Genomic DNA, 12,217 nt, shown 5'->3' on the forward strand with positions numbered 1-12,217 from the left:
TGACTGGGATGCACTCCCGGGTTATAGGGCATGCCAGAGCCCACTAGCCCCCCTACAGCGACTCCTGGCGGCCCCCAAGGTATCCAGCAGGGCTGTGTCAAAACACTACAAAGTCCATAAGGCCCTGCTGGAACTCGGGGCATAAATATGCTGTCCGGAGGGCTCCTCCTAGCGGCCTGGGGGTGATGACCGGAGTCCATAGCCGGTCGTCTGTCACAATATGTATATATATATATATATATATATATATATATATATATATATATATATATATATATATATATACACATATCTACATATATACTCGTGCCCCGAGTTCCAGCAGGGCCTCATGGACTTTGTAGTGTCGTTACACAGCCCTGCTGGATACCTTGGGGGCCGCCAGGAGTCGCTGTAGGGGGGCTAGTGGGCTCTGGCATGCCCTATAACCCGGGAGTGCATCCCAGTCACGTGACTGGAAGAAGCGATGTGCTCCCGGGATGAAGAAAAGGACTTTGCCCTGACCTGGAAGGAAAACAGACTTGTGGGTTTGGCTTGGGGCCACTTCCGGGTCAGGGGCTATAAAAGGACTCTGGGTGAGCCCAGACATTTGAGCTGAGCTGGGAGGTAGGGTGGCGACGTGTCTGGGAGAGGAGGAGTATTGTTATTATTGAGAAAGAGTTTATTGTATATGAGTGTGGAGTGGAGGGTGCTTTGTGCACATTATAATAACGAAATAAAAAGTTATTATTATTATACTTTCACCTGGTCCGAAGAGTGGTACCTGAGGGTTCGAGAGGTGGACGACACGCATAACTGCTACAATATATATATATATATATCAAATCAATGTTAACCTTTTGTAGGGTCTGTCCCTGAGACTTATTAATTGTCATTGCGAAGCAGAGCCTTAGTGGAAATTGGAGGCGTTTGAATTGAAATGGGAGATCAGAGGGTATAACGGGGATGCGAGGAATAGAAACTGTCTCCCCTGAGCCACCGGCAGTAAAAATAGTTGCCTGAATGAGGTTCTTTTGCAGACACGTGACCTGAAGTCTCGTGCCGTCACAAAGTTTCAGTGGCTGTACGCAAATCCACAATCGATTTCATATTGTTTTCGCACGTTACCAATTGTGTTTTTTGAACAGATTTGATTCATCGAACTGATCACTTCTGCCGCGTTCATTCACTTCACGTGAGCCGCTCTCTTGTGTGATGTTGCAATGTCCATGGGTTTATTTAATGTTAGCTAAGACCCGGCAGTTAAAAGTTTCTCGTTACAGCAATTTTAACTCTGTCACAAAGTGATCCAAACTGTCGTTTATACCTCGTATCTTCTCATTAAACTTGTATCTCGCGAATATGGCATTGCAAACGGCAGCGGGTCAGTTCACGTGCTTACATGGGAGGCGTGATGACGCGATATATTTTGATATATATCAAAATACCCGTGCTTCGCAGTGGCGAAGTACTGCTTTAAAATTTTTATTAAGAAGAAAAGTAAACCTTTTTAAACTGAGGGAAAATGAATCAATAATTATTTCTTAAGGATCTCTTTGTATACCATGTTGTCAGTTCGCCCTTCCGGTTGTAATATGACCAAGCTGTGTGCTGAGCTTACTCTTGAGCATGAAATCTAACGTGGTTTGTGCCCTTCAGAATGAATACAGTTTGCATTCACCTTTTTAATAAAAGGTGAGCTTTTAAGCCTGAGAAATCACCCCGTAAATGCACACGTTTAATTGCACATGTGTTAATATGTATACTTACACAGTATTAAAAGACACTCAACAATGTCATTTACCTTTGTTCCCGCGTTTGATAAAAGGCGAGCTTTTAAGCCTGAGAAATCACCCCGTAAATGCACACGTTTAATTGCACGTGTGTTAATATGTATGCTTACACAGTATTAAAAGACACTCAGAAATTGACGTCATTTACCTCGTTCCCGCGTTTGACTCGTGCTGTAAATCTCTTCCTTGTTTTTAGTTCACGTGATTACGTAGGAGGCGTGATGACGCGATACGTGACTCCGCCTCCTCCATTAGAGTATATGGACAAAAAACAGGTTCCAGTTATGACCATTACGTGTAGAATTTCGAAATGAAACCTGCCTAACTTTTGTAAGTAAGCTGTAAGGAATGAGCCTGCCAAATTTCAGCCTTCTACGTACACGGGAAGTTGGAGAATTAGTGATGAGTCAGCCAGTGAGTCAGTCAGTGAGGGCTTTGCCTTTTATTAGTATAGATGTGTATCTGTCTGGTGGTACTTCAGCTACGGGAAAACTGTCAGGTTTACTAAGCCAGGTTTCAGTGAGAAGACACAGATCAGATTTTGTACTTAATATCATTTACCAAAGAAGATTTAATTCCAAGAGAGCAAATGTTTAATAAGCAGCATTTAAAACTGCATAGATGTTTCTGAACTGGTGATATATGTTTGTTTTAAATTGAGTTAAGTTACTATTACAGGTGCCCCGGGTAGGGAATCTGGTTTATTTCTTGGTCTAATTATACACCTTATTTTTTCATCAAGTAATTTAAGGTTTGCATCAACACTAAATTTATAATACAAATGGGGATCACAGTGACGGGTTGAAAAATAAGGCAGTAAAGAAGGCATATAGTAGATTCATCATTTTTATTATCAAAGTTAATATTAAGGCTGCAAAGTTTTACCCAGGACCTTGAAAAATCCTGTATGTGGATTACGCAAGTATTGGGAAAATCAGAATGAAAAATGGCATTATCTTCCACAACATTACAGCAGAATGGTTGCATGATATTCCCTGGCCAGCAGCACAGGAATAGTCTGCCATTTGTTTAACACCTACAGTATGTGGAGTGGTTCCCACTTTTGCTTGCCTGCCTGGTCTACACCTCAACTTTTAGAAAGATGAAATTTTCACCATTAACTTGCTTTATGTGAACTTGGCCTACAGTTTCACTGTGGATGTACTGATATGCGCTTGGTTTATTCTCATTTTCACTCTGTCTAGCCTAAATTAAAGTATTTAAAATTATGCCTATGCATCTGTTGCTGCCATTTTTGTAAGTTGTCCTCTCAAAAAATATTTGAGACCATTACTCCATTAAATCTTAGTAAGTGGAATTGTGCTCTCATACTGTCTCCATGCTTACCATTGGTTTGACTATATTACGTTACTCCATGGTGTTTTCAGTGAAAATTGTTTTGTGAGGTATTTTTCATAAAGGATTTACACAATTAATTTAAATAATAAATGGTTATTGATCATTTTGAAAGATTTATCCACAAATACTTTTTTCCATTACACATATTGCCAATGTTTTTAGTGACAATCTTAACAAAATAATTCTTTGAATAGAAATGTGACTATAGAGTCCGCAGCAAAGCCCAGCCATAATACAAAAATCATAGCCAGTCTTGTCACTGTGTATTATAAAAAAAAAAATTAATCAGTCAGGGCTATCACAGTCCAGTTTTTAAAGATACCATACTGTGTATGATGTTAATGACTAAAAGCTAAAACTGAGACCTTTCCATATTATGTAAGATAAAAATCACTCAAAACAATACTGCAGTTTCTCCAACTCCATGATGGATTAAAAAACTTGCCTGTAGAATTGTATTTTTCTATTTTTCTCAGTATTGTTAAGTCAAGTTTTTACTTATGAATGATGATGCTTGCCATTTTGCATTATGTTTAGGGCATCTTTTCAGCATACATTCTGCTGCTTTTCAAAAGCATGGTGGCCGGATAGGCGGACATCCGAGTGGTTTAGGCCGTGTGTGTGTAGCGAGCGTAGCTTTCCTGTTGGCTCGCACTGAAAGCCTCCTTATGTTTCCTCCCACACAAAAAAGGTCAATTTCTTCTTTGTTTTTTCCTGTAACTTTTCTCCATTGATCTTCATGAGCCAACCCTGCCACCTGCTTTATTTGGTAGTTGCATTATTATGTGCATTTTTTATCTTGCTTTTAACAGCACATCATTTCTAAATCTGGTATCAACTATAAGGATGGTTAAAATGTATTAGTTCTCCAGGACACATCAGATTTGGATTTATTTATTTATTTGCTTATACATCAACAGATTCTTAGTCTCAGAAATTAAGCAATCTAATAAATGTATGTGATGCTAGTCCGACTCACATATTAACAGTAGCTGTATCCACTTCTAATGTAAACTCATGCTGATTAATGCAGTTGACCATAAAATGGCCATATTTTTCCTCCTGCTTTGTACCCTTTGTTACAAGGATAGGCTTCAGTTCCTGGATTTAGAGTGTGGACTGACAGATGGATCATATTGAGTAACACATTGTGAATGAGCCCACTTTGGTTCAATATCAAAATAACCAAGCACAGTATAAATTGAAAAATGTGTTATTATTATTAGCATGACTTGCATACTATGCAGTGCTCTAAATTATGCATCATACTCATCAATGTTGGAGGAATTAATGCAAACATTTACATAAATTGATATATATATAGACATAGACAAGGAGCTCTAAAAATCATTTACCTTTAAATGTATGTAGGGGGAGGTTAATCTCATATTATTGAATCTGAAGCTTTAGTTGTAACTGTGTAATCCAAATACAGTATTTTCTTTGGCTGCAGCAAATATTCATGTTATTGGTTTAGCCATTAGCCCCATCTTCCTTAGAGCTCAGGTGACATTGCTTAACTTGACATATTCACATCCCATGCTTTGCTGTGAATCAGCATGTCATATGAATAATGGCTGCATACAGTCAATTTAATTTCAGCCCCTGAAACATGAGATGAGCAAAAGTTTCAGAGGCCTCAGAAAGTCCCAATTAGTGTACCAAATACTGAAATATGGGGTAGAAAATTCAATGTTTTGTTCTTTTGCTGTCAAAGACATCTAGTAATAGTAATATCCTGAATATTTCCCAATGTCAATATTAGCTTCCCTGTTCATGTCATTGGGTAAGCATCTGGCTTTGTCGTTTCAGTAACTCTGCTTAAATCATTATAAAAGAACCAATTAGTAACAACAGTATAGCTGTGGGGCTGGACAAGACATACATACATGTCTTGTGTCGTCAGTCACTCACCAAAGCCCCAGCCCATTGACAGCAGCTCCTAGTTACACATTATGATTTTCTCATTTTTTGGTATTCAGTTGTTTGCTAGTTTACCTCTCTGTTTTTCAATTCCAAAAAGATCAACTGTAGCATTCTTATCTTATCTTACCAGCATTTTTATTTATTCAGTTCATTAATGATATCACAGACTGAGTGAACTGCTTGCATTCAAATGAGAAGGAGACTGGTAACCTTGCCTGATTCTTACACACAGATCTTAACAGAAAGTTATCTTCGTGTCCATCCAGTTGGTATGTCTCTGTCATTCCAACTGATGGCACATCATAAGCATTTTAAGTAATAAAATGCATTGCTTTTGTCATTCCGACAGATGGCACATCAAAAACATTAACACTGCTTTTATAAATTCCACACCAAATGGCATATAACAGTGATATATGAATTGAATTTGTCATTCCAACAGGTAGCACATCACAAACATTTATAGTAATGCATTCTGTTACTATAAATATTTGTGATATGCCATCTGTTGGAATGACAAATGCAATGCATTTCTTTACTACATGCATTACAAAATATATTCCAATAGATGCTGCACTACTGTGTTAACGCTGAGGTTTACATTGATTACTTAGATTTTGACTCCTCTTAGACGGGTAGCACATTTAGTTTAAATATGGATTAAAAATGTGTCTTTCCATATGAAGGATGTGGAACCAGAAAGAGGACCATTAACAAATATTTTCACAAAAAACACATATTAATACATTTGTCAGGTTGTAGTTAGACAGGTAGAATATCATAACAAAATTAAATTCTCAATATTAAAACCAAGTGCAATGCTAATAAGCTATACAACAAAAAGAAATCTTCTGATAGTTTTAATTTTTAATTCATTCTTCTTTAGCATCTTGTCATTTGGACCAACAAGGTTTGAAAGATGTAAGCCAATATGGCCAGCTATTCAAACTTACAAGAAACAGCCCATATCTGAAAATTAAATTAATGTTCTTTCTAATTTGACAGAATTCTGTCCATTTTGTCAACAGCAGCAAAAAAATTAATTGGCTTTCAATAGAAGCAATGTCCAAACATCAGGAAAAAATCTTGCACTGTTGTATAATAGCTTCCAGAGGTACATGAAGCTGAATAGAGAGGTTTAAACTTTCAATTTAATTTCAGCTATTCAAACTGTATCTTAACGGCGGTCATCTACCCGATGAAGGGCCTCACCTGAATAGGGTAGAAAACATTTGGAAAAGTGGTAATACAATGCTGTTGGTAGGAGTGATCCTGCTTATGGCAATATTAGAAAGAAGCAACTGTTAGACTACGCAATTCATGTGCAGTGTGTCCCATGCGGCAGCAGGCTGGAACACCAGTAGACAGAAAGAGAGATGAAGTTATTGTGAAAATGTGCGTTGTTGCTCTGGGCTTACAGTATTTGCAGGTGAACCAGCATTTTATTGTAGTAACAAGAGCAAAAAAAACACAAGGAGACCAGTTCCTTGGTTTCAGTCAGCTACTTAGCAGCACAGTATCCTGCAGTGGAATTCTGGATACTGTGTTCCCTCTTAAAGTCAGACATCATAGCGGCTGACTGAGAAACCTGACCCTGTAAGGACAACAGAAAACTTCTTAGTGCAGAGATAACAAGAGTCACTAAAACAGCTTAAAGAGCTCGACTAGAGACCTTGACAGGTTCCACTTCCTTGCAGAACACAAGACGATTCTACAGTGAGGACATGAGTTGGAGTGAAGGTTCACTAGTGTTAGGAAAAAGCCAAGTTCATGCGGAATTGAGAGAAAGAGACTGAGACGATATCCACACTACTACATTTTTAACACAGACATTAGTCTCCATTTTTGTAACACATTTTGAAAATGAAAATCCAGAGTCATATGCTTCTGCAGTATGGATAGGTGAAAATGCAGACTTTTGAAAATGCTGACTGTAATCATATTCTGATTTATTCTTGCTTATTATGTAGCTCTTACCTGATTGGATCCTGCTCATTACAATATCTAATTTCCTAATTGGTCACCCTACATGGATGAAAAGCATATTCCAACATTGTGGACATAGAAGAGTTGATTCCCGTGGCATTGTTTTGTTGCCTACCTGTATGCATCTAAATTGTATCTTGTACAATTTGAATTTTGCATACATGTGCAAAAGGCAATTAGTTTACCGATTGCTACAGTTTAGTGGTCGTTGGCATTACCATCACTTCAAGGATTTTTCTGCCAAACACCTACATCAAACATGCTTTCGATCATTTAATTCAAAAGGAGATACTTTCGTAAATGATGAGAAAATGCTTGTATGGATGAAGATCGTTTTAGTTTAAAAACACCATTTTAAAATGTAAACATAGTAGTGTTAGGAAGAGGGTGCTTTGGCCTTCTCATTGGATTGATAGGGCCCATACTAGCAGCAGGAGTTATGATTTGCCACAAAAAAAACAAAATTATAAAGGAGAGAAAAACTATCACAATTGAAAAACCCTTTCCAAAAACATATATAGAAATATATTTATTTAATTAAAGAAAACAAGAATACTTGAAAGTATAATTGAAAATGTAAATGTACAGTAATCCCTCGCTATATCGCGCTTCGCCTTTCGCGGCTTCACTCCATCGCGGATTTTATATGTAAGCATATTTAAATATATATCGCGGATTTTTCGCTGCTTCGCGGGTTTCTGAGGACAATGGGTCTTTTAATTTCTGGTACATGCTTCCTCAGTTGGTTTGCCCAGTTGATTTCATACAAGGGACGCTATTGGCAGATAGCTGACAAGCTACCCAACTTACTTTTCTTTCTCTCTCTCTTGCGCTGACTATCTGTGATCCTGACGTAGGGGGTGTGAGCAGGGGGGCTGTTCGCACACCTAGACGATACGGACGCTCGTCTAAAAATGCTGAAAGATTATCTTCACGTTGCTACCTTCTGTGTGCAGCTTTTAAGTATGCTGCACGGTGCTTCGCATACTTAAAAGCTCAAAGGGCACGTATTGATTTTTTTATCTGTCTCTCTCTCTCTGCTCCTGACGGAGGGGGTGTGAGCTGCCGCCTTCAACAGCTTTGTGCCGTGGTGCTTCGTATACTTACAAGCCAAACAGCACTATTGATTTGTTTGCTTTACTCTCTGTTTCCTTTGAAGAGGAAGATATGTTTGCATTCTTTTAATTGTGAGACAGAACTGTCATCTCTGTCTTGTCATGGAGCACAGTTTAAACTTTTAAAAAAGAAACAAATGTTTGTTTGCAGTGTTTGAATAACGTTCCTGTCTCTCTACAACCTCCTGTGTTTCTGCGCAAATCTGTGACCCAAGCATGACAATATAAAAATAACCATATAAACATATGGTTTCTACTTCGCGGATTTTCTTATTTCGCGGGTGGCTCTGGAACGCAACCCCCGCGATGGAGGAGGGATTACTGTACTGTAAAAAGGGAAAGATGCATTAAAAAGTTAATCTTCTCTCTACTTCTAAATTCAAAAGGAAAAATTCTAAAACAGAAAACAGAGAATTGAAAGAGAATCTCAACATCAAAAATAACAATTGTCCAAAATGAAAAATAAAATCCAAAATTCAATAACCAAAAGCCTAAGCAAAATTCAAAGATGCAAAATTCAAAAATGTCCTGAAGGGAGGAAAATGGTTAATAACACAAAGGCTGATGTACATAACTTAACACTAATCACATAACTCAAAAGTAACACTGCCACTCTGTCAAAATGGAGGCGTAAACTTCTTTAAATAGTTCCAATGTGCTTAAACAGGACAGACAAAGGCACCATGGGTCCATAATGTACTTAGGGTTGCACTCCTTCATCATCAAAAACAATTAAGCATTTAACATAATTATCAAAAGGCAAAGAGAGACTACTAATGTTAACAGAAAAAATGAATTGAAAAAAACTAGCTGAAGCTGCCGAAGTGTAAGGTGAGATCAAGCACAGGTAAAATGCGTGTTGAAAGAAATCTCTCAGTCCAGAAGTTCGTTTTAAAATATTTAGTGAAAGTTAAAAGCAAATACTCCACACAAGAATAAAAGGAAAATAATTACACACGTAGAATAAAAGGCAGAAAAAAGGGAAAATGTATCTTCTCTAAACTTAGCTTTTCTTGAGAAACTTTAGTTATTTCTGTACTTAAAAGTTCTTTACTTATTCTTTCTATACTTAAAGGTTCTTAATTTCTTCTTCTGTACGCCATAAGCGCACGGCTTTGTACTTATATAAGCACGGTTTTCTTAGAGTTGTTTGACACACTCAAAAGGCCCGTAGCCCCGTTAGCACGTAGGCATGTGCTCAGGCACAGTCACGGTTTAAAACCGTATGCCTCTACACCTTACACATGGCAAGGCTGTCACTAACTGAAGAATAATGTTTACTAAAAGCTATTAGAAACAGCAAGAATTTACCAATGCAATTCTACTTATGGGGGTTTTTAGGAACCTCCCATAGATTATGCATTGTCATCTAGTAAATTATTCATGAATCTTATAGAACTAGGAAAATGGCTCTTACACTAGTTATATTAAACCACTTAACAAAATTTAGACTTAAGCAGAACAAATCTAAAAGTAGAAACAAAGAACAAAAGATATAAAAAACAAAACCCCAGGGTAAGATCCAAAACAGAAGGTAACAGCAGGGTTGATAGTTATTTTTCATCATTTTATGTGTGATTTGTCTTCTCCCTTTTATGTGTACTTCTCTTGTGTGGTTTATTTTCAATAAACACTCCATTTGTGGATATATAGTTTTCAGTCCTATTGTTATTTTGTTGAGTTTAGAGGGCAGCTACAGGGGCTCCCTGTCATGTTACAGCACATTATATTGTGTACAGTTGAGCACAGCCGCCCTAACCAGACAGGGAGGACACAGGTTTCAGCACACAACATACACCTTTAATTTTCAGCTGCCACTTCCCACCAATATACAAATAATAATATAATTGACAACAGAGACCTTTCACCTTTGCCTTGCTTTCAGTCCTCCCCACAGGCTTTGCCCTCTTCCTCCCGATTCAGGCCGTTGTATGCTGGCGACTGGCCCCTTTTTATAGGGCACCCAGAAGGACTCCAGGTGCCCAATGAGTTTATTCCAGCAGCACTTCTGGGTGTGGCGAAAGTACTGCAAAATAGGGACCTGCAATCGTCCAGGCGCCCCCTGGCAGTGGCCATGGGCCCCAATAGGGTTGAGCTTCTATGCTCATGACCTGTGGCCCCACTGGAAACCTTCCCTCTGTTGGTCCGAGGGAGAAACTATCCTGAAAATACAGTCTCCCCCGGTCTTTCAATAATCATGGCGTCCCAGCTTGTTTGCTTTGTCTGATGGATGGGTATAGTTTTCCTGATGTACTTGTGCTTTCTCATTTACAGGGCATTTTCCCTGCATCGTATGTCCACTTGAAAGAAGTCCAAGTTGAAGGGAAAGGGTGAGTCTGCTATTTTTATCCCATACATTCTAATAATTGCATCTGCAGAAATGAGCTGCCTTGAACGCATTGTATAGTATTATCTAACTTATGTTTATTTTAGTTTTAACTTGGATGGAGTGCTTGAAGTTTTATTTCAATATTATTGTTTTATTTCTACATTAAAAACACTCTGTCCAGGGTTTGTTCCTGCCTTTGCCCTTTGCTAGCTGGGATAGGCTTCAGCAACCCCACAACACTGTTCAGATCTAAGCAGGTTAGAAAATGACTGACATTAAAACAATTGTTAATTGTAATTACCAATACACTATGGTAATTACTGTATAGTTAAACTCAGTATAAAATTACATTTAACAGTGTTACTGAACACAATGCATCATGCAATATGTCTATCAAAATGTACGTATGCGGTATATTCATGTATATACATTTTTTAAATTTAAAAAGGTTTGTTATTTTAGATGGAAGATAGTTATTGAGTTTGAGTAGACTTCACCATTTTATCAGTTTTTTCAGTCTTTTGCTCTTAAGTCATAGTGTTCTCTAATTGCAATAAAATTGTTGTTACATAATCTTATCATTTTTTCATTTTATTCATATAATTCTATAAAATGATTTGAAACAGTTGTGAGTCCAACACTGTCTGACAAATAAGTGAGTAATTATAAGTGATTACCTCTAAATGGTCTTAAGCTTAGGACAATCCCAAAACATATGACCTAGTGAGGTTGGTGATTTATGACATCCTTGACAGTTAAGGTCCAGTCCCTGATATCCATCCATCCATCCATTATCCAACCTGTTATATCCTAACTACAGGGTCACGGGGGTCTGCTGGAGCCAATCCCAGCCATCACAGGGCATAAGGCAGGAAACAAACCCTGGGCAGGGTGCCAGCCCACCGCAGGGCACACACACACACCAAGCACACACTAGGGACAATTTACGATCACCAGTGCACCTAACCTGCATGTCTTTGGGCTGTGGGAGGAAACCAGAGTACCTGGAGGAAACCCATGCAGACACGGGGAGAACATGCAAACTCCACGCAGGGAGGACCCGGAAAGTGAACCCAGGTCTCCTAACTGCGAGGCAGCAGCGATACCACTGCGCCACCGTGCCTCCCAAGTCCCTGATATACGTTAGAGAATTTGAATCTTGAAAGATGTGTACAGTCAGGTTTTTAAGGTGTATTATACCAGGCTTCACAAGGATTAATGATTAATTTGAATAATGTATGTTGCTATTGCCTAAGATCTACACACAGTGTGAGTCTAAAAATGCTGTACATGAGCAAATATTCATGGAGGATTAAGGACATTGGAAAGGTTTCTTTTAACAGTTTGTAAGTTGTGCACAGCACACATTTCAATGAGTTATATTTGACCTATCTTTGTTGTACCATGACAGAGTAGGAAAAGAAAAAGATGTTCTATGTTGATTGGCTGCCAAAATGTTGACCTCTCAATACTTTTGCAGAACATTTGTAAATTTGAAAGTGTGCTAAGAAGTTGTGAAGAAGTAGAGTAATCCATCATTCTCTGTGATCAGTAATCGTGTAATGTGACATCCTCAAGGTATCAAGGATCAGCAAATATAGTTTTTAAGTGTGGCATGCTTTTTGACTCAAAGTTGTGTACTGTGTTGTAGGGCCGGGTTTGTTAACTCTAACTGAGCTCTAACCCTTAACACTTTAGAAAAGGCTGCATATTAAACCAAAGCATGGCTG

At 38.3% G+C, this 12,217-nt stretch overlaps 1 protein-coding gene across 1 annotated transcript in view; it reads left to right on the forward strand.

Annotated features, from left to right (window-relative positions):
- The window catches only part of dock5 (dedicator of cytokinesis 5), a 268,797-nt gene that overhangs the window by 119,372 nt on the left and 137,208 nt on the right, over positions 1 to 12,217 (forward strand). The window contains exon 4 of the mRNA XM_028806298.2: positions 10,433 to 10,488. Coding sequence (XP_028662131.1) covers positions 10,433 to 10,488 — 56 coding nt within the window. The remainder of the gene's footprint in view (positions 1 to 10,432; positions 10,489 to 12,217) is intronic.

This window comes from Erpetoichthys calabaricus, chromosome 1 (genome assembly GCF_900747795.2).
Source record: "Erpetoichthys calabaricus chromosome 1, fErpCal1.3, whole genome shotgun sequence".
NCBI lineage: Eukaryota > Metazoa > Chordata > Cladistia > Polypteriformes > Polypteridae > Erpetoichthys > Erpetoichthys calabaricus.